The 22,977-nt window shown below is 33.5% G+C and overlaps 1 protein-coding gene across 3 annotated transcripts in view; it reads right to left on the bottom strand.

The window, feature by feature from the left end:
- Window positions 1–90: 90 nt before the first annotated feature.
- The window catches only part of LOC110036508 (kinesin-like protein KIN-14A), a 33,283-nt gene continuing 10,396 nt past the window's right edge, over window positions 91–22,977 (bottom strand). The window contains exons 9-21 of one of the 3 annotated variants that reach the window (XR_002295236.1): window positions 16,658–16,739; window positions 16,368–16,463; window positions 16,125–16,295; window positions 15,941–16,047; window positions 15,677–15,852; window positions 15,413–15,577; window positions 14,865–15,115; window positions 14,609–14,772; window positions 12,134–12,358; window positions 11,722–12,029; window positions 11,458–11,636; window positions 258–344; window positions 97–167 (exon numbers count right to left, since the gene is read on the bottom strand). Coding sequence is in view for 2 of the 3 variants with exons in the window: in XM_020740975.1 (XP_020596634.1) it covers window positions 319–344; window positions 11,458–11,636; window positions 11,722–12,029; window positions 12,134–12,358; window positions 14,609–14,772; window positions 14,865–15,115; window positions 15,413–15,577; window positions 15,677–15,852; window positions 15,941–16,047; window positions 16,125–16,295; window positions 16,368–16,463; window positions 16,658–16,739 (1,950 nt within the window). In the remaining variant the exon portion in view is untranslated. Of the gene's footprint in view, window positions 345–11,457; window positions 11,637–11,721; window positions 12,030–12,119; window positions 12,359–14,608; window positions 14,773–14,864; window positions 15,116–15,412; window positions 15,578–15,676; window positions 15,853–15,940; window positions 16,048–16,124; window positions 16,296–16,367; window positions 16,464–16,657; window positions 16,740–22,977 lie in introns of those variants that run through there. The other 2 variants (XM_020740975.1, XM_020740985.1) reach the window with 2 other exon arrangements.

The raw sequence follows: 22,977 nt of genomic DNA on the forward strand, positions 1-22,977 counted from the left end.
AGTCAAGATCTACAGATCAATGAAGAGAATGTTCGTCAAAGTCGGCCTCAATTGTAGTCATGGGGAACATCAGCAACTTTGTAAGATTCACAACCATCTGTTTTTACTCTTTGTCGATTCAGGAAAAGTTGGAGGAGTCCTTAGGCCTGCGGTACCCATTGTTGGATCTGTTATGGATCGTATATAAGGAGTTTGTCGCAATTTTTTTTTTTCAGGAGTAAATAGTTAACCCTAAGTATATGCAGAAAGACAAGTACTGTATTATGCGGCTGCCTTGAATTCAAATGATACCACAGACGAGCTTGACAAGCCTTCATTTCAACTGTTTGCGCATTGGTTAAAACCTATTCCACAGAGAAATATGTTATTGCTTTAACTGTTAGATCAAGCTTACTTAATATTTTGATGCCATGCATCCCTTACAGATTCACAGTTAATTTTTACTTGTGGGAGAATTACTGAATTTTTTTCTTGCATGGTGAGATGATTATGCCATTTTCATATATTAAGTCTTTTGTCATTTTTTGAGAATCTTGTATGTCGTCAGGTTACTTAGGGTTTTGTTTGACCTTTCATATTCGTTAGGCCATTCAGCCTCTCTCCTTTCTTGAATCTTTGTGACCCTTTGCCCTCGATTCAGTTATTGATTTTAAAATTTACCATTATCTCTTTGGTTTCTCCTTATTTTAAATATTTTTTTCATCACTTTTTATTACCCCCCTCTCTCCTCCCTTTATTTTTTTAAATTATATTTCGTGGTTCTTTGGCTGCAAGTAGAATTTTAAATCATAAATCAGTTAAATCCACCATACTCCTGGATTTAGTAAATCCAAATTTAAGATAAATAGAAGGCAAAATTGAGAATACTAAATAAAAAAAGATTTATAAATCCATGTAACACTCGCATGTTACCGTTTGGCTAGATTTAATAGATCCAATGATAAATTCTATTAAAAGACGCTACCAAACATGCTCTTCATATTTAGTGTTTTTAGTCGGTCCCCTCTCCAATGGCTATAAATACCGTTATTGTAGTGAGAAACCATAATTGATGTTAAATGAAATTTTAAGTTTCTTTGGTGAGTTGTGTGCAATCTTTAGGACTTCCAATGATAGGGAAGGTTTCCATCACAAGAATGACCAACTTTGACTTCTTTCTTCTATTTATCTTGATGCTCTTGTTTTAGTTTTTGCAACCTATGCTTCCTCTCTGTAGATCTCATATTTAAGACTTCTACAAAAAAAATTATTGTATTTTGCTTAGGTTTGTGTAGAACCATCTACATATAGATCTTCTCACTTCGTTTACTTCTACGACAATCTTCTAGATTTTGAATTTGCATTGCTTAAAAGTTGAAAGTAGTCTAAGCTTATCTAACTTCAATTCTATACTATTCTTAATCTATTTGTTAAGGTTTCATTTCAATTAATTTCTTTGTATTGCTTTGGATTCTAAGTGAAAATCATGTTTTTAGTATTAGCGTATATGATTAATTGGAAATTAATCTCTACAAATAATGTCTTGATATTACATCTCTCCAATCCTAGCTAAACTTATGCTCTTAATTGTATACACTTCGTATTATTTATTCCTTTTAAGATTGTATAAAATGGTTCTAAGGATGGATCAAAGATAAACTAATTTCATGCTCCACTTTCCTTGTCATGGTATCAAACATTGGGTCTGAGTATCCATTCTTTTTCTCTTGAAAAGATCATTCAAGGATCTCGTCTCTTCTTTCACTCAAAACAAAGATTAGTTTAATTTGTTGGTAGTTGAAAATTCTGAGAGGATCACATATATTGCACGATTACAAAGTGTTGGTCATCTCCAATGTTTATTTGATCCAGTCTACTAACAATTTTGACTAGTTTGCACATGCGAGAAATTCAACATCTCCTCCTGTGTGGTTTCAAATTTTGCTTCATTCTTCCGTTTGATTTAGGCGGGTTCGTGAAGGATTTTAGGGGTTTAAAAAATTAACGTAGAAAACTAAATTGACTGAAACCCAATAAAATAATTTGGTTTTAGGTTGTCTCAATTAATTTTTGGGTCTGAATTGAGTCTAAAATCCTAACACATTTAATTTTTTGGGTTAGTTTTAGATTGACCAGTCAACCCGAAATTGACGTGTCAACCTGAAATTGACGCGTCAAAATTTGACTCAACAACCTGAAATTGAGCCGAACTTGACTCAAAATTAACCCAAATTTGATCTAGATAATTACATGCATATATTAAACTGGTATTGCGGGCCAGGTTCGAGTCTTGGATTCAAGTTAGACTTTTTGACTTTGACCAAAATAATTACATGCATATATTAAATGTGTATTGCGGGCCAGGTTCGAGTCTTGGATTCAAGTTAGACTTTTTGACTTGTTTAATATTTCTTTTTGTGGTGGGGAGGGGGGGCTCAAGCAACTTTAGGCTGGGTCACTTTCGGGTCAAACCCGACATCTAAACCCGATTTGACGCCCTCAAAGGATCAATTCTTTGGGGAAGCTCGTTCTTGATCTTTTGATTTGCATCTATTCAAATTATGTTTAGAATCTTTTTCACCTTGCAAACTTTTTTGATTCTATAGTATCTACATCAACCAATAATTTGGATAACAATAAAGTAAAAATTAAAATCTATTGGGGAATATCAATTTTGCTTCTTTGTTATGGGAAAAAAATTATGGGGGCACATTAATTGGAGTGATCCTGCTCCATGAGGACAAACAAAATTAGCTTAATGGAAAAATAAAGATGTTGAAGTTATTACATGAATCTTAGAATTTATTGATCGGGTGATTGTTCTCAATCTAAAGTCATATAAGATGAACAAAATATGGGAATATTTATTAAAAGGTTGAAGTTATTACATGAATCTTAGAATTTATTGATCGGGTGATTGTTCTCAATCTAAAGTCATACAAGATGAACAAAATATGGGAATATGTATTAAAAGGTTACAATCACGATTAAGCAACTTGGCATTTTCAATTAGAATGTGTTTGCAAACTGCACTTAAGGAGGTCTTTGGATTCAGTGTTACTTCTCAAGACTTCAAAATTTATGGCCAGAATATGTTGGTATAATCTATTCAAAAGTACCTTATGGGTCTTTTTTGGCTATTCAAGATGTTTATAATTATAAGAAAAGAGATCAAATCTTAATGAAACCTCCTCCTTAATTTAAGGCAATTTGTTCCAACTTGATAAATTATGACCTTTCTCCATCATTAGAGATGTGCTTTAGATATTCACTTTGTGAAGAATAATACCTTGTGACATAACACATGAGAATGATGTTTATATACAACTCATGGGAAGCACAAAGGAAAAAGCCATGCAAATATCAAGATTTTAAAAATTGGATTAGATGGACCAATTCAACTGGTTTGACTATGAATTAGGCATATAGCTTGTTTGTTACACTTAAAATCTACTTTTGCATCAAAATGATAGCAAACAATATGAATTGTCGGTTCCACGAGTGAACCGGTTTTGGTTATATAATACCAATTGTTCTGAACATTATCTCTTTAATCACTTTTAATTCTTAATGCAATAGTTATTTGTTTTTTTCTATAAAGACTATAAAGAGTAAATTTATAAATTATATCAAGTTAAAGTAATAATCATAAGCTTAAAAATCTCAAACTGCATTAGTACATTGAGCTTAGTCGAGCTAATCCATAGCGTGCTCGCCCAATCGAGTTATAAGCTCATGCTACAGAGTTTTGTTGATGATATCCTTCTCGTGGATAAGTCTAGAGGGCTCAGGAAAAACTTGAATTATGGAGGTCTAAAGTCATATAAAATGAACAAAATGTGGGAATATTTATTAAAAGGTTGCAATCACGATTATGGAGGTCTAGAGGGCTCAAGAAAAACTTGAATTATGGAGGTCTAAAGTCATATAAAATGAACAAAATTTGGGAATATTTATTAAAAGGTTACAATCACGATTAAGCAACTATGCATTTTCAATTAGAATATGTGTTTGCAAACTGCACTTAAGGAGTTCTCTGGATTCAGTGTTAGTTTTCAAGGCTTCAAAATTTATGGCCAGAATATGTTGGTATAATCTATTCAAAAGTACATTCTGGGTCTCTTTTGGCTATTCAAGATGTTTATAATTAAAATAAAAGAGATCAAATCTTAATGAAACTTGCTCCTTAATTTGAGGCAGTTTGTTCCAAATTAATAAATTATGACCCTTCTCCATCATTAGAGATGTGCTTTAGATATTTATGTTGTGAATAATGCCTTGTGACATAACAAATGAGAATGATGTTTATATACAACTCATGGGAAGCACAAAGGAAAAAGCCATGCAAACATCAAGATTTTAATTAAAAATTGGATCAGATCGACCAATTCAACCGGTTTGACTATGAACTGGCCATATAGCTTGTTCGTTACACTTAAAATCTATTTTTGCATCAAAATGGCAACAAACAATATGAATTTTCAATTCCGCCAGTGAATCGATTTTGGTTATACAAAACCAATTGTTCTGAACATTATCTCTTTAATCACTTTTAATTCTCAATCCAATAGTAAAATTTTTTTCTATAAATACTAAATTTATAAATTATATCAAGTTAAAGTAATAATCATATGCTTTAAAATCTCAAACCATATTAGTATGATGAACTTAGTCGAGCTAATCCATAGTGTGCTCACCTAATTGAGTTATAAGCAAATGCTACAGAGTTTTGCTGATGATATCCTTCTCGTGGATAAGACTAGAGGGAAAGCTCAGGAAAAACTTGAATTACGGATGTCTACATTGGAGTCTATAGGCTTTCGTTTGAGTAGAACTAAAACTAAATACATGGAATGTAATTTTAGTAGTTGCTTTAGTGACAGAGTTGTAACCATGGGTGATCAAGTTATTAAAATGTGTGAACACTTTAGTTATCTAGGGTGTATTATTCCAAGTGATGATGATATAGATGAGAACGTTATTAGTAGAATTCAAGTTTGTTGGTTGAAGTGGAGGAATGTTTCGGGCCTATTGTGGATAGAAAAGTACCGTTTAGACTGAAAAGAAAATTTTATAAAATGGGAGACCTGCAATGCTCTATGGCGTTGAATGTTGGCCTTTAGAGAGAAGCATAAAAATAAGTTAAGTGTTGCCGAGATGAGAATGCTTAGGTGGATGAGTGGCTTTACGCTTAGAGACAAAATGCGAAATGAATATATTTGTGATAGGGTTGTTGTAGCTCCAGCGGTGGAAAAAATTAGGAGAGTCATTTTAGATGGTTTGGTCACATTAAACGTTGGCCATCTGATGATCCGATCAAGAGAATAGGTGTTTCGGATTCGACTTATGTTAACAAAGGCAGAGGTAGACCTAGAAAGATTGGGCTTATTGTATAAAAAATGATCTTAATTTATTAGAATTAAATGAAAATATGACACTCAATAGGATGCAATTGAATAAAGTTTTATTGTTGTTGTTGTTGTATATGAACAATTCTTTATGATGTGGGACTAAAAAAACCTAATAATGAAATTTGAATTGTGATATAGGAATGAGAAATTGGGTTATGTGTTTAGGGTAGTGAGAATATTAAATGTATTATGGGATGCTCAAATGTAGTAGTTTTTAATATTATAAATTTTATTTTCTTATTAATTATTATAAACTAATTTCTTTTTATAAACCATATTTTTATTTATATGTATGAATTATAATTTCTTTGATTTTAAAATTTATTTAATATGCAAATATTTAGATTTGTTTTACACATTTAATTGTATAATAATGAGCCTTATATTGAAATTGACAAAAAAAATAAAATTCATACACAAATAATATCTTCAATAGTTGCAAATTTAAATTTCAATATGTGTATGAATTTTATTTTTTTTGTCACATATTTATTACATATTTACATTATTATATCATTTAAGTCATATTTAATTAATTTTAATATTCATTACGTCGCCTAATTTAATTCCCAACTTAATCATAATTGAACTATTGAATCTTGAACCTCTCATTCTTTTGATTCAATAATCAGTTCTATTTTCATAAGCTTGACAAATATGGTATTGCATTTAGAAGGGTTATAAGCATATTACTACAAAGTGTTGTAAGAAGTCATGATATTTAAGAAATGACGAAAATTTTTATAAAATTGATAATAGAATTCTAGAAAATCAACCATTAATGATAAGGTTGTTGTTTGACAACCGTGAATATATTTAAGGATATTTCTGAGTTGATAAGTAAAACTCTATCTACTTACGGGTTTCTTCTGGGTTTGTGAATTTTGATTGTTCTAATCATATGACCAGTACTTCATGTCACCTTCATAATTTTTAATCTTATCATGGATCATCTATTCATATTATTATGTACACAAGCAATAGTTATTGATTAGGTTGTTGTTTGACAATCATGAACAAATCTTGTTACTTCTAAAATGGTACAATAGATGATAATTAAAGCTCTAGCTGCTTAATTGCTTATTCCTGGTTTGTGAATTGTGATGTTTCTAATCTTATGACTAGTTACTTCATGCTTATTCACAATTTCCAATGATATCATGGATCATTATCTATTCAAATTATTAATGAAAGTCAATTACCTATCAAAGATATTAATTATATTATGAAAGATGTCCTCAAGTCTCCCATTGTCTCAAAGAATCTCATCTCAATAAAAAATTTGATTGATAGCAATTGTGAGGTTTAATTTTTTGTGATAGCTGCACTTAGCAAGATTAGGAGACTAACAAACTACTTATGAAATGACCTAAAGTTGGAGAAGTTTTTCCCTTGTAGCTATTTATTTCAAAGGTGTTATGCATTATCCCATACTAAGATCAAAATCATGGTCTCTAGCATAACTGTTAAAGATTAAGTCTTCCTAACTTTTATTTTATTTTATTTCACTCAATAAACTCAAGTTTATTATGAAAGAAAAATCTACTTCTTTTATTTCACTTGATCGGGTAACATCAAAATTAGGAAAAAAACATCTTTTTTTCTCATTACATGGTAGTCATGCTGAAAATTATTTTGATTTGATCTATAATAATGTATGGGGTGTCACTCTTGTAATATCATGAGCAAATTATCAATATTTTATAACTTTCATTAATGAGCAAATACACCTTGATTTACTTTCACCATCAAAAGTCCAAAGTATTTTTTAACTTAATTTTTTTTAATTTATATTGAGACGCAATTTTTATTTCACATCAAAATATTGAGATAAGATTTTGGAGAGGAACATATTTCTTTTGAACTTTCTTGACTTTTGTTTAATAAGAAAATTATTTCATATATCATCCCCCTATATACTTCAAAAAATAAGTGTTGTGAATTATAAAATTTTTCTCCTCCTATATGTAGTGTTGTAATCGAGTGGGAGTCAAGCCGAGTATGTCATGGATTGAACTTGGCTTGGTCGTATCATAAGTTGTTCATGTTCAGTTCAAGCTCAAGTTGAGTTTTCACATATTTATTAGTACTTAAATCTTTTAATAATTATACTTAGTTTATACTTGACTTTGTGCTTGGCTTGTTTATATAAATTTGAACAATTACTTCAACAAGATAATAAACATGCTAAAAGTTTGAATGAGTACTTGATTTTTCATATAAATTTTTAATAAATAATTTTATAAATCTAAATAAATAAGCAAAAGAATAAATTTTGGAATTTTTATCTACTTTGTTTATACCAAAGAAATAAGATGATATAGGAGTTGTCTGTAAGCTTTCTCACAATCAAATAATATAAATATGTACTAAAAAAATTAATTCATTGATATAAAAAAATAAGAAGCAATTGTATTAAATTTATATAAATATTAATGTTAACCGTATTATTTATAAGGTTTAATTAATCAATTATTTAATTAAAATATCATATAAATATAGAATATTTAACAAGTTACTTGTTAAACAACAAATGAGTTTGTGAACATAAATAAATGAGTTTGCATAGTGTTTAAATTCAGTTCATTTAACCTTTGATTTTTAAAAAAAATTCAAACATGTTCATCTACTGATTTGAACAAATATGATTGAATATTAATCCAACTGAGTTCAAGTTGTTGGTTAAGTGCATTGGCTCATTTATAGCCCTACGTAGATGTTTCTCGAATCTTGTTACTAGAATCCTTAGTTTTGCTTAAATCTTGGGTTGAATCATTAATTTAGCTTACTCTTTCGAATCATTGGACTTAATAGTCTTATTATAATCTATATTTAAAATATGCAAACTATAAAAATTTATACACATTTAACTATGTTTATTTTGTTCATCTAGCAACAAATGAACATCATAAATTTTCAACTCAATATGTTAAATGCATAGTTGCGACTAACAATTCTCACAAAGGCTTTTTATGTTATGATCAAGTCTCCAGAAATTTTGAAATCTCGTCATGTTGTATTCATTGAATACTAATTCTTTTTCTCTACAAGTATTGAACCTTTATTAAAAATCTATATTCTTCCTCATTTTGATGACAAAAATCCTAATTTTAAATTATTCAAACTAGAATTGTATATGAAAGAAATCATCCAACTCTACCGGAGCTTGAGACTATGTCAATTAATGTGTCACCTTGAAATCTCACAAATTGATCCACAACATAAGTTAGCTAATGCAATTGCAATCATGATTCCTTAACACTATGCATAGTGTTTAAATTTAGTTCATTTAACCTTTGAGCTTTAAAAAATATTCAAACCTGTTTATCTACTAATTTGAACAAATATGATTGAACATTAATCCAGCAGAATTCAAGTCGTTCATTGAGTGCATTGGCTCATTTATAGCTTTATGTAGATGTTTTTCGAATCTTGTTACTAGAATCCTTAGTTTTGCTTAAATCTTGGGTGAAGTCATTAATTTTGCTTACTCTCTCGAATCATTGGACTTAACAGTCTTATTATAATCTATATTTAAAATATGCAAACTACAACAATTTATACACATTTAATTGTGTTTATTTTGTTCATCTAGCAATACATGAACATCATAAATTTTCAACTCAATATGTTAAATGTATATTTATGACTATAACACTTCTCACAAAGGTTATATATGTTATGATTAAGTCTCCAAAAAATTTTTAAATCTCGTCATGTTGTACTCATTAAATACTAATTCTTTTTCTCCACTAGTATTGAACCTTCATTAAAAATCTATATTCTTTTTCATTTTGATGACCAAAATCCTAATTTTGAAATATTCAAACTAGAATTTGTATATGAAAGAATTTATTCAACCCTACCAGAGCTTGAGCCTTTGTCAATTAATGCGTCACCTTGAAATCACACGAATTAATCCACAACATAAGTTAGTTAATGCAATTTCAATCATGATTCCTTAATCCTGTTATCCAATTTCTAATCCTCCAAATTGGCATGAGTTTCACATCAATCTACCTAAACATGACTATTACAAAGAAGAAATGGCTAAAGAATTTCAGTTTCTAGAGAATAGCCATACATGAAATATTGTTCAATTTCCTTCAAATATTAAAATCATGGGATTCAAATGAATTTACTTGATCACTATGGATTATTACAAAACATTAATTGCCCTTGGTAATAATAATGAATATGGAATTGATTATGAAAAACATCTGCTCTTACAACAAAAAAGACCATAATAAAAATGATTATCTCAATTGTTGCTTCACAAGGATGACCACGTCCTTGGATAAATGCAACAAAATACTTTCACTTATGTCAATCTTAAGAAAGAAATTTACATGAAAGTTTCTCCTAGGGCATCTGTGGTTTCTCTTAGAAGTATGCAAATTAAAACGTTTTTTATATGGTTTGAATTAGGCTATTTGTGCATGATTCAGTAAATTTTGATCAACCCCATCCAATCACTCTTTTACATCATACAAATATTATTCATTATTTTTTTTCTATAAGACATCTTGTGGAATGTTATATTTTTGTTTATGTTGATGACATTGTCATTACTTAAGATAAATTTGGCTATTCTTATTCATCTTCAATAACACCTTCAAGCCATATTTCAGACAGAAAATTCTATGGTTCTCGCTCACTTCTTAGGTTTGAAAGAACATACCAATTGCTTGGTAATTTTCTAAATCAATATATAACAATATACAAAGGATCTGTTTAGTTCAGCATGTATTTAAAATTATCTGGCTAGTTCAGCATGTATTTAAAATTATCTGGCTATGTGTATAAATATTCTCTATGTATACTCCATTAGAATTAAACAAAAAATATTGTATAAAGGAGACCTTCTCTCTAATATCACCACATAAAGACAGCTGATAGTTAGTTTAAATTTTTTGACTATTATTCAAATTATTACTCAACTTTTATTTATTTTTTAATTCAATAAGTATGTAAATTTATGAAGAATTCCTACATCACTTAAATTTAGCTGCCTTATATTAAATTATTCATTATCTCATTGGAACACCAAGCCATGGCTTGTCCTGTCCATGTGATTCTTGTATTTAATTGGTGGCATATAATATGCAAACATGATTAGTTTCACAATACTTGCCGATTAGTTGCAGGATGACGCATATCTTTTGGTTCTTTTTTTATCTCACGAAGAGTAAGAAATTATCTCATTGTGTCTAAATCATCCATATAATTTGAATATAGTGCAATGTCTGCATCATGTTAGAAATTATCTGACTATGTGTACTACTATCCAAACTTGATTTTCTCAAGAAAGTCTCCACTTCTCTATATACTGACAATAGAAGTGCTATTTAATTTGTTGCCAATTTGGTGTATCATTACAGGACTAAGCATATTGAAGTTGATTGTCATTCATAGCTGATGCTCATATTATTTCTCTTCTTCACATCCCTACAAACTTTTAAATTGCATACATATTTACGAAAGCAATGGGCAAATAGAGTGAGCATATTCTTGCATACAAATTGTTTTTTTTTTTTTGACTAAACGACATCAATTTAAAGTGGGATATCAATGAATATAATTAACTGAAATTTGAACTCCACGAATAATAGCTAAATTGGCTCCTTGCATTCTACCTTATCAATCCATGTGTTCATGAATACCACTACATCAATCACTGTACGTGAACTTATTATAATGAATTGTATAGCTAAATTTCTGCTTTTAATTGTGTATAGGTTCTATTATGGATCAATACTCAAGCAATTGTCAACTCAAGCAACTTCGTGCTCCATTTTCTTTGCCACTTAGTTATTGGTAGGATTAACATAAACCATTTCCACCCTTACCCTTGTAAAGCTTTAGGTTGACGATCATCAAATATGATCAGGATTTTGAATTTCAATGTTCTAGTTAGCTAAATTCAAATAAAACTAAAATTTATTGTTTTCATCCTAAATGTAAAAACAATGCAGACAGAATTCCAGGAAGAAATCAGACTTTGAACATATACGTTAACTTAATAGCACATAGTTATGTGGTGGCAAAGCTGAAGAACTGTACTCACATGATTCAACTGATTTTCCTCCAAGAGAGCTTCTCCTAGACCCCTTGATTTCAAATGCTTGCACATTGGTTAAAGACTGTCTCCTTCTATACCTACTTTCTACTGTTGCTGGTGATTTCGTTACAGCATGCAAGTCCTTGCCTTGTTTGGGTTTCATTAGAGATGACACTTGATGGTCCCTACATGGTAAGTTGCGGTAAGATTTAATTAAATTGAATGAAATAATACTTGGCAACAAAAATTGGGACTCAAAGCCCTGTTCACCTCTTCTCGGATCCATTTAATAACTTGCCAAATGTCTGCAGCGATTTTCGTATGTGCGATCCTTTTGAGCTGGATAATGTATTGGAACTCAACTTAATTTTATTAGTATCAGGAGTCGCCACTTCACCTAATTGCCCACATTTGCTCCCCAGAATTGTTAACTGTTTTACAGATGGTGAATTTGAAATACTCGAACAACTAAGCAACCTTTCTTTATCATTTACTTGACTGTGCTTTTCAATGGTTGCATCTTTGATTTCTTTATGAGCAACATCTTTAAATTGCTCTTCTTCCATTTGCAAATGTTGCTGCAAAAAAAGAAAAAAGGAAGAATTAGAGAAGTGATTCGGATGAATTTCTCAATTAGAGGTTATAGTAGAAAAATGCAAACAATTTACCAATGAATTCTTACATCTGACTCTTTTTTAGTTTGATTTTGGCTTTTTCCATGCTCGGAAGTTTCCAGGCTCAATCTCCGCAGGCGTGTTACAGAATTGTCTGTGTTGAATTTTGGTCGTGGAAGAGGAGATTTGGTTGGCAGCTTTCTCTCTAATAATGAAGTGTTTTCCCTCATTTTATGCAAATATAAGACCTTCTCCTGCTCCCGGATTGCCAGTTCTTTCTTGAGACTATCTACCTGAAACTTATTTCAATCAGTATTTCTCATTCAAAGAAGTTTTTTCATATAATAACCATAAGACAAATAAAAAAAGCTCTTCAGGCCTATGGATGCTAATAAGCCTGTAACAGGACAAACAACATGGAATCACACGAATGAAATATGAACTTTTTATCAGTGAATTTTTGGATAGGAAGTCTTTTATCATTAAAATACTAATGTTGGCCAATCACACCTTTCTACATTTTCATGGTTTAAAGAGGTTCATGGCATACAATGGGAAAACCCTTCAAATCAATATAAAAAATGAGTGCCGAGTGTCGAGTCTAATTTATTAGCTATTCAGTATAAAGTTTGACCTTGAATTTTCAGGATTGTCGGTTAGTATAAAATCCCAAATAGAGGCTACTATAAAGTTTTAGATAAAGGCTACCACAAAATTCTAGAATGGAGACTACAAAAGTCTTAAATGCTTGTTGATCATTAATGTTAGAATGTGAATTCTTCACTATATTAATCCATATAATTTTTAATTGTATGACATCCCACAACAAAAGCAATTGGTGGAACCAATCTCATTGAGATTCCATTTTGAATTCTAGCTGATCGGTCAAACTTTTAATTTATGGACACAGATGAATATGATGAGATCAAAATGTTACATTTATGGACATGAATATAATATTAGCCAGAGTTTCACTATTTAAGGATCTATACATAGTGCTTTTGAGCAACCAAAGTTTTCATTATTTATTCTCAATATATGGAATTTCTACATCTCTTTTAATAGCATCATTTCCAATTTTGCATTCGGTTCTCGCGCTAATCCTAGCTGTTAAATATATTCAATCAGATAAAGTTGGTTGTTGGGCCATTCAGTGTTCTTTATTTGATGGATGGGTCTTCCATTTCTTTATCTGATGGAGAGGTCATCCCTCATGGGTGAGTCATGATGAACGATCAATGAGTCTCCTCTGGCCTTTTGAATGAATAACTTTAGCTTAAAACTCCATAAGAGAGTTCATACACCCTGGGAGAGTTGATGATGGCAGTTCGATCTGAAATATAACGGTTCAATTGATTAAATAGTCTAATTATGTATTGTGGGAAAATATGAATTTTGTTTCATTAGAGTTATTTCTTGCATTATTTTTTTAGGATTTATTTTATATCAATTGTGTTTTATTTATTTACTTGAAACTCTACTACTTCTCATTAAAAATAGAGACTCTTAGGTCTCTATTTATTTCTTGCATTATTTTTGTAGGATTTATTTTATATCAATTGTGTTTTATTTATTTACTTGAAACTCTACGTCTTCTCATTAAAAATAGAGACTCTTAGGTCTAGGTTAACATATTGAATGAATATTGAATAAGAATTGAGAATATTTTTATTTTGGCCACTGCCTTTTCTTTTCTTCCTTCCTTATCTCTCCCTCTCTCCGTGTTATTCCCCTTTTGTCCCTCATCTGTATTAAATTTTTTATCAACATTTAAGTAGTTCAAATGAACGTGTCCAGGCTAATTAAAAACATATGATAATTTTCTTTGAAAAGAATTATGTTGCTATAAACAAAATTTTTTTGAAGCATATATTTAGCTCATATGTGTTGCTTTTAATTGAAATGAAAGCTGGGCAGTTCATTCTTCAAAACTATAGCAATCTACTCACGACTCATTTGGTTATGTGTAATTAGAAAACATTTCAACATTTAAGTAGTCCAAATGAAATTGTCCAGGGAAATTAAAAACATATGATAATTAACTTTGAAAAGAATTATGTTCCTATAGACATAAAATTTTTGAATCATATATTTAGTTCATATGCATTGCTTTAATGGAAATGAAAGCTAGGCAGTTCATTCTACGAAACTATAGCCATCTATACAAGTGTTTAAGCATAAGGTATATTCTTGTGTTTAAGAAATATGTAGGAGTGATGCACAATATGCTTGAACAAAAAGTAGGACTGAATCTTTGTTTAGGACTCATTTGGTTGTTTGTAATTAGAAAACATTTCACCAATTGCTAGAATTTTTAGATTTCATATATATATTCGGTGCAGTTAGAAATCAACATAGTTTTTAACCTCCAATGTAATAATTTCTTTTTTACACACAAGGCAAGTGGAAACAAATTTTTCAATCTTCAAAATATATTTAAAGTCTACAAGCAACTAAATGAACCCTTAGGAAGCACATCTGAACCTAAAATAACTTCTGCACACTAGTATCAAAACGTTTAAACTGCTGAATGAAAGCTTTACCTGTTCTCTGAGATCATGAATTTCTCTGCTTTCTTTGTTTACATGAGCAGCACCAAGCTCTACTGTGGATACTCTCTGTGCAAACTTCAGGGTACTGATCGTCTCTCCATATGACTCAGCTTCTGGACTTGCATGAGCAAGCATTAACATCTTTCCATGTCCTCCTAAAATCAGTATTTTAAAGAAAGAAATTAGCTAAATAGAATGTTTAATTCCATAGTAAAAAATTATAGGTCAAAGTAAATCAAATTGGAACCTAGGGAGTTTTGTAGTAATAAAGTGAGCTTGCTATTTCTGTATGGAATATGTGAACTCTTTTGAGCCAAAGCTGCAATAACATCTCCCAAACAAGAAAGGGACTTATTGATATGTTGCGCCTCCTTCAATCTATCTCCAGTAACTTCGGATTTATCCACCCTCTCACTCCCTGCAAGGTCTACCAAATGCAGGCAACTTTGTAGTGTGTTTCCCATAACATCTCTACCGCACACATGAATTGTCAATACACTGCACATAGATTCTAATATTAGAAAACAGTTGCCATTTATGCAATTAGTGGAAAATTAAATTGGGCTATTCGGTCTAGTTGGTGTCATTAAGTATTAGTACTATCAAAATGCGGCATAGTTATCCATCAAACACCGTGATTTATTGTTGCTCTAGTATTTAGATAGCATGACATCTATATGCCATTTAATTTGTGTTTCGACAAAATAAAACAAATAAATATCATTCACATATTTATATAGAAGAATATGATCAGTGAACTAAACAGCCTCTCTTAAAATATATTAAAGCGAGAACCTATGAGATCGGCTGCTTCTGTTGTTCATTGCAGTGCAACTGAAGGCGCGATTCTTTTCTCCTACTTTCATCAAATTCATGATGTCGCTAGTTGACTTCACACGGTGCATGGTGGCATCAGGAAGGCTTAAACCACCATTTGTTGAGCAATTTCGAATCTCCAACGTAGAATTGGCTAAGGATTACAAGAATTTAGTTTGTTGGGAAAAAAATTGTACAAACCAATCATTTTAGAATAAGAGTATAATGTGCATCAAAGGATATTTTGTTGTTGAAGTCTCCTCACTAAGAAGATCACGCACTTGTTCATTGTATATCTCAATCATCTGAACTTGAATCTCATACTTGATATCCTCTCTAATGCAGGATGTTTGGAAGATGTCATTAAGAGCTTTGCTGTTTATTCCAATATCTTTAGCAGATCCTTTTTCTGGGCCACACTAACAAGAAAAAAATATGCAAGGAAAGTATCTTTAAAGCTGAAGTATTGTAGTATAAATTTGTTGGCAGTATAATTGACCACCCTACCATAGAGTATGTTTTGCCAGAACCTGTCTGACCATAAGCAAAAATGCACACATTATAGCCATCCATCACTGATCGGATTAAGGATTCAGTCTCTTTGTAGACCTCCTCTGATGGTTCAACAACATAAGGTCAAGATTATGATAATTATGAAACCTAAAGCACCAGACATACAACCTCAACTTACCTTGAGTTGCGTTAGGTCCAAAAACCTTATTAAACTGGAAAGTCTTACGCACATTTTGTGCCTTGAGTGGATCAAGTAAGATCAATGTACCATCATTTCCGATGTAATCTATTGAACTTTTGGCTCCTGATACAAAGACTGGGCGGACTCTGCAAAAGACTTGAATGTTTCCTGAAGGTACATATAATGAGAATTTCACTCTGATATTTATATTTCCTGGATTTCCCCAATAAATGCACAAACCTCTCAATTCTTGAAGCATATTATGCAAATTTCTGTTTTCTTCGACAGCTCGATGATAACCCATAGCGGCGGCAGAGAGCCCCTCTATTTGGTTTCCTACATGAATGATAAAAAACAATTATATCATGTGCAAGAAAAATCTATAAGAAACAATACAATTACTTGGGCTGTTTTTTCAATAAAAAAGTTTCTCAAGGCTCTGCTTTTGAAGTAAATAATGGTGCTAACTCAGCATTAGCGTCATAGATATAAGACAAACTATCAACTCAAATGTTCTTAAATTGTCAAACCTATTTGTATCAAATCATTTTGAACTTGGGATTGAAGTGCAGCAAATTCCAACTTGGATTTTGACAGCAAGGCTTTGATTTCCTGGAAACCATGGAGATTTAGTAAACATCTAATGCCATTTTAGTAAAAGAAATGTCAACAAATGAAATAAGTGATTTTGCCTCTGATGAAGCAATGCCAAAAAAACTCCTCTTGCGCTAAAATTGTAAGGGGTGAATATACAAAATTGCTCAAAGCATTTTAAAGCAAAATCATTAGCCAAGCCTTCCACAATGTAAATTACAATGTCCTGAAGTGAGAGGACAACATGAATTTTGTAGGCCATAATTAAACTGACAAATTATATATTTGACTTTTGAACTTTGGATACTCTTACAAAAATACACCACCCATGAATACACCAGTTTAGATTCTTCATAATGCACATCAGCTCATGAATTCAACTTGGAAACAGTTATAACTAGAACAGCCTAAGTAATGCATTGTGTTCATTAGAAGCATTAAAAATACCATATTCAAAACTTCATAGAAATTTAAGAAGCAATGCATTAAATTTAATGAATTAACTAGATTTGCTAATTAAAGTGCTAAAACATTCTTGGCATTGTGGTATGCATTTTTTCTTGTTAAAAGAGACTTCCATGTTATGTAAGGATAAGAGTTTTACAATATTTTACTGGTGAGGAAGGGTCCCCCGTATGATGCTGGTCGTCAGGAAGTGAAAGCGGGATTGCGTCTCACATGTGAACGATTTCATGCGACCCGCCGCTTTGCCTGGACCAAACCATCCAGGTTTTTTCCCTTCCGAGGAGTTGGTCGGTCCTTTTGGGCCACTCATAGTTATCCTCTTGTTATATTTATATTTCTGATGTTTTATGTTCAGTTTTTGTGTGTTTTGTATTGGAACACCTGTCGATGTCTCTTCTTTCCTTCAAGGGCTCTATCCTAAGGTTCCAGTTGGTCCTTCGGTTGTATCTTAGTCTGCAAGTGATGTTACCTTTCCCTTCCTCCACATCCCTTCTACTTCGCTGCCACACATTCACCCCAACAGAAGCCATTTTGTTGTTTTCTTGCAGTTCCTCATTGTCCAACCATTTTTTTTACTGCCCCACCTAGGATAACCTTCCTTAGGTCGTTTGGCTGTCCATCACACTACACATCACCATTCCAGCCCTCTCAATCCTCACTGCCATTGCAGCTCCAACCCTCCATCTTCGATGCCTTGTTGTTCCAGCCCTCCATCCGTTTCAGCCCTCCCCCTTTGCTGCCATCATCCCGGGCAGTCGCGCCACGTCGATATTTGCGTGTACTTGCCGTCTGGAAACCGGAAAGTCATTATCTTTTATTATTTTCAGCTTGCCAATCGCCTCTCGTCCATCATCCCACCACCTTCTGAACCCTTGATCACCGCCACTAACCCGAAATCCACACTAGTTTTAGTTTCTGTTGTCATTTATCGCATTTTAGATTTTCATGTGTGTATTGTATTTTCTCTTTCAAGTTTGTTGGTTGTAACCACTTATTTATTTTCAGTAATAATAATTATTTTTTTATGGTTTTATTTGACTCAAATATCATTTGATATCAGAGCTTGCCCTACTCTAGTATTATCTTAAGGTTTCTAGCATCCCCCCTTTTCATTCACTCTAACTCCACCCAAATATTTTCTTTCTCACTCTACTCACCCTTACACGCCTTTCACCTACCCACTCCTAAACCCTAATCATGCCACTGAAGAGACAATTGCCGAAGACCTGAACTGGAGGAAAGATTATGATGTCGTTTATGAGAAATCTGCAAAAAGATGTTTAGGATCTATGGAGAATATGTGACAGGAAGTCCTCCAACTGCAATATAGGTTTTCTTCATTCGATAGAAGGCGATCCAAAAGGGTCACTCATAACTGCAACGGTGACTTGCGCGATAGAAAGAATGAAGTTAATTTCTTCCACCATACGAATGTCATGGATGAAGAACCTCTACCCCAAAGATCTGAAATATTCGAGAAGCCATAATTTTAAAATAAAGGTGAATTTTCCACATTTGCCAACCACTTAAACCCATATGAGTTTATCGAGTAGCTCTAGATTGTGGAAATTTTCTTCGAGTATCAAGACATTCTACTTGACAAAATGGTGAAAATAGCACATACGATAGGATGTGGGAAAAATAAGATAATTATTTGGTCCAAAGATGAAACGAGAGATGCAACGCTAGTATCTACCAGCTCATTGCAGATCGGATGTTCTGACCCAGCTTCAAAAGTGGAGAGACAAGATCATTGGGCAACTAGAGAACACCTAGGGGAAATCCAAGCCAACCCCGCCTTGAGGAGAAATTGATTCAAAGTAGAGAACAGGTGGAGTGAACCAGTATTCTTTAATATGCCCCAGTCAGAATGTATTTTAAGTGTCATGGATTTGGACATGTTAAATTATATTGTACAACCATAAAAATGATCTATTTCACGAAGCAGGGAGTAATTGAATAAATAAGCAGTGAGACAAGAGAAGATAAAAATTTTAGAGAGAATTCTTAACTTCTAGCTGAGAAGTAAGAGACATCAATGATTCAAGCTTAAACTTATGAAAGAGTCTCCAATTGAGTTAAGAGTAGTTGTTCTAGAATAGAGTGAGTTTAAGTTAATGGGTGTTTATGTAGAATATGAGGTTGTGGTGCTTCAAACTATCTTTTTGCAGGCATTGAGGGAAGCATCAATAGAACTAACATTGGATGTCCAAAAGGGTCGTGAATTTGAGGAGCTGATACCAAACTCGGGGAAACTCCAGATAATACAATTTTTGAATCTACTTCCTGAGTAGTCCTTACAGAGCTTTTAAGCTACATCTGGAAGACCATAGAGTCCTTTGGGCATTAAATTCAATTTAGTCGTACACCCACCGCCAAATAGTTAGATAGAGGGGAAGAACCACAACTTCAACAATTCTGTGAGACCCATTGCTTTGTCTGAACCTAGCTTGTCCAAGTTTTCTCCCTTTCGAGGAGACGACCAGTCTTCTTGGGCCACTTCTAGTCATCCTCTTATTATATATTTTGTATTGCTGCAGTTATATTTAGTTTTGTATGTTTTAAATCGGGAAAACCACTGATGTCTCTTCTTCTCTTCGAGAGTTGAACCACAACTTCAACAATTCTGTGAGACCCATTGCTTTGTTTGAACCTAACTTGTCCAGGTTTTCTCCCTTCCGAGGAGACGACCAGTCTTCTTGGGCCACTTCTAGTCATCCTCTTATTATATATTTTGTATTGCTGAAGTTATATTTAGTTTTGTATGTTTTAAATCGGGAAAACCACTGATGTCTCTTCTTCTCTTCGAGAGTTGAACCACAACTTCAACAATTCTGTGAGACCCATTGCTTTGTCTGAACCTAACTTGTCCAGGTTTTCTCCCTTCGGAGGAGACGGCCAGTCTTCTTGGACCACTTCTAGTCATCCTCTTATTATATATTTTGTATTGCTGAAGTTATATTTAGTTTTGTATGTTTTAAATCGGGAAAACCACCGATGTCTCTTCTTCTCTTCGAGAGTTGTATACTATGTTTCCGGGTGATGCTTCGGTTTTTTAGATATAGTCTACTTCCCGAGTGCTCTATTAAGGGAGGTCCAACATATCATAGATGAAGATCTATTGAACTACGAATGGAAGACCATGTGGAGGCATTTGGGTATTAAATTCAGTTCAGTGGTGTATCGGGCGCCAAATGGTCAGACAGGTGGGATAAACTTGCTTATTCGATACATCTAACAAAGTACTAGTGGGAGAAGCAAATTATAGATCTACTTGCTTGGAAGTTAGCTCGAGTGAATCTACGTCATTATGTAGCTCCATCTCAAGTTGTGCCAAAGGTGGAGGAGTATTTATTCTATCAGGATGTGTTTTGGAATGACAATGCCTGCAAGAGCGACTTAGTTGGAACTTACATAAGGTCCATTTAACACTATACTACAATGAGCTAGAAACTTCGACGGATGAGGTCGAAGCTGCCCTATACTTGGAAGATTGGCGCGGGTCTCCCACATGATGTGGGTCTTTCACAAGCAAACACGTGATCGGGTCCTACACACAAACGATTCTGTGAGACCCGTTGCTTTGTATGAACCAAACCGGTCCAGTTTTTCACCCTTCCAAGTAGTGGGCCAATCCTCTTGAGCCACTCCCAGTTATCCTCTTATTATATATTTTGTATTGCTAATATTATATTTAGTTTTGTGTGCTTTGTCTGAACTAAACGTGCCCGGGTTTTCTCCCTTCGAAGGAGTGGGCCAGTCCTCTTGGGCCACTTTCAGTTATCTTCTTATTATATATTTTGTATTGCTAATGTTATATTTAGTATTGTGTGATTTGTATCATGAAATTCATCGTTGTCTCTTCTTCCCTTCGAGAGTTATATACTATGTTTACGGGTGATGTTTCGGCTTCATCTTGGTTTCCAAATGGTGTTAACCTTTCCCCAACTCCTCAACATCACTCCCGCTTCAGTGCCATGCATTCCCCCTTGTTGTAGCGGCTCCGACAGTAGCCCTTTTGTTGTTTTCCTATAGTTCCTCATTGTCCAACCTTTTTTCCTCACTGCTCTTGCCTAGGGTAGCCTTCCTTTGGCTGTCTGGCAGTCCACTGTGCCCCCCATCACCATTCCAGCCCTCCATCCTCACTGCCATGGCCATTCCATCCCTCTCTTTTTACTCTAGCTGTTCCAAACTTCATCTTCGTTGTCGCTGCTGTTCCAACCCTCTTTCCTCCCTACTCCCACCTAGGTTAGCCTTCCTTTGGTTGTTTGGCAGTCCACTGCGTCTCCCGTCACTGTTACAGCCCTCCATCCTTGTTGCCATGGCCCCCTTCCTTTTCACTGCCTCGCTGTTCCAACACTTCATCTTTGTTGTCGCAGTTGTTTCAGGTTGCTTCCATCATCTCGAACAACCGTGCCACATTGATATATGTCTCGCACTTCCTTTCCGGAACACAAAAAGTCATTGGCTTGTTGTTTTCAGCTTCCCAACCACCTAGTCCACCATCCTACCATCTTCCAAACCCTTGCCAATCACTACTACCATCCCGAGATGCACCCTATTTTGAGTTGGTGCTGTCATTTGCCACATTTCAGATTTCTGTGTGCGTGTTTTTTCTCTTTCAAGTGTGTTGATTGTAGTAATTAATTTGCTTTTAGTAATAATATCATTTTATCTATTATGATTATGTTAACTCCGATATCACTTATCCTATGACATTAACTAAACATTTTCTATGTGAAAAATCTCCATGATGAGAAAAACATCAAGGCCTTGCCCATTTATTAGGATCCATTATTCTCAATAAAAAAAAATAGTATGGTGATCCACCTCCAAGAAACTAGAGAGACGTCAATATAAATTTACGCCATGGGCAATTAGAATGACAAAGTGAGGGGCGCTCACGTAAATACTAATTAAGGGAAGCACAAACTTAATAAGCATCCTCTATGATACAAATCCTCATATAGCTTCAAAAAAGGCTAATGATTTGTTGTTTGTTGCATTTTATCTTCAGAAGACTAGGGCGACATGTTTTTCATTGATTATTACAATATTTGACAGGAAGAAGCACGAAAAGTGACATGATGTTAAGCCAGTGTCCATTGGTGACACATTTCCAATCGATAAGTGCTCGGATCTATCCAAGCTTGGGTTGATCTATTTGATCAATAATTGACCAATAGCAATGGCTGCAACTAGAGATGCCACATAAATAATGTACAACATTGTAGACAAGATTGACAAAAACATTTGCATTAAGTGTTTGCAGCATCTCTTGAATCGATTTGCCAAAAATACCCACAGCATTTTGTGGGGATTCACTTTTATTCATGAAATAGTGGAATGCAATAGACACTAACATGAAGAAAGTCAAACATTTTGGAAGCGTCTGTAATGATTAACCATCATAGAATTGTAATAGTGTTGTCATTGCTTGAACAGAGCGGCAAACTGTGCATCATTGTGAAGAGGGTGGTGACTTGAGTTGGTTCACTTGATATTTCGAGACCATCGGTCTGTTGACCTCATTTTTAGTGAGGTCTAGTCTTCCTCTTAGGGTTTAGGATCTAGCCTTAGGGACCTCCCTTGACTATCTTAGAACCTTAGAAGTGGTGCCCGCCTCGTTTTAATTCGACCTATTTCCGTCCTCTTTTGTGGTTCCAAGTGTGTGGTATCGACTTCTAGCATTTAGAAGGGTGAAACCAACATGAGGAAACCCAAAAGGGATCCCTATAGGACCTTTTGAGCCTTAGGGTGGCCTTCTGCACAATTCGCACGCCCGCGCGCG

The sequence above is a fragment of the Phalaenopsis equestris genome, unplaced genomic scaffold (genome assembly GCF_001263595.1).
Source record: "Phalaenopsis equestris unplaced genomic scaffold, ASM126359v1 Scaffold000002, whole genome shotgun sequence".
Classification (NCBI taxonomy): domain Eukaryota; kingdom Viridiplantae; phylum Streptophyta; class Magnoliopsida; order Asparagales; family Orchidaceae; genus Phalaenopsis; species Phalaenopsis equestris.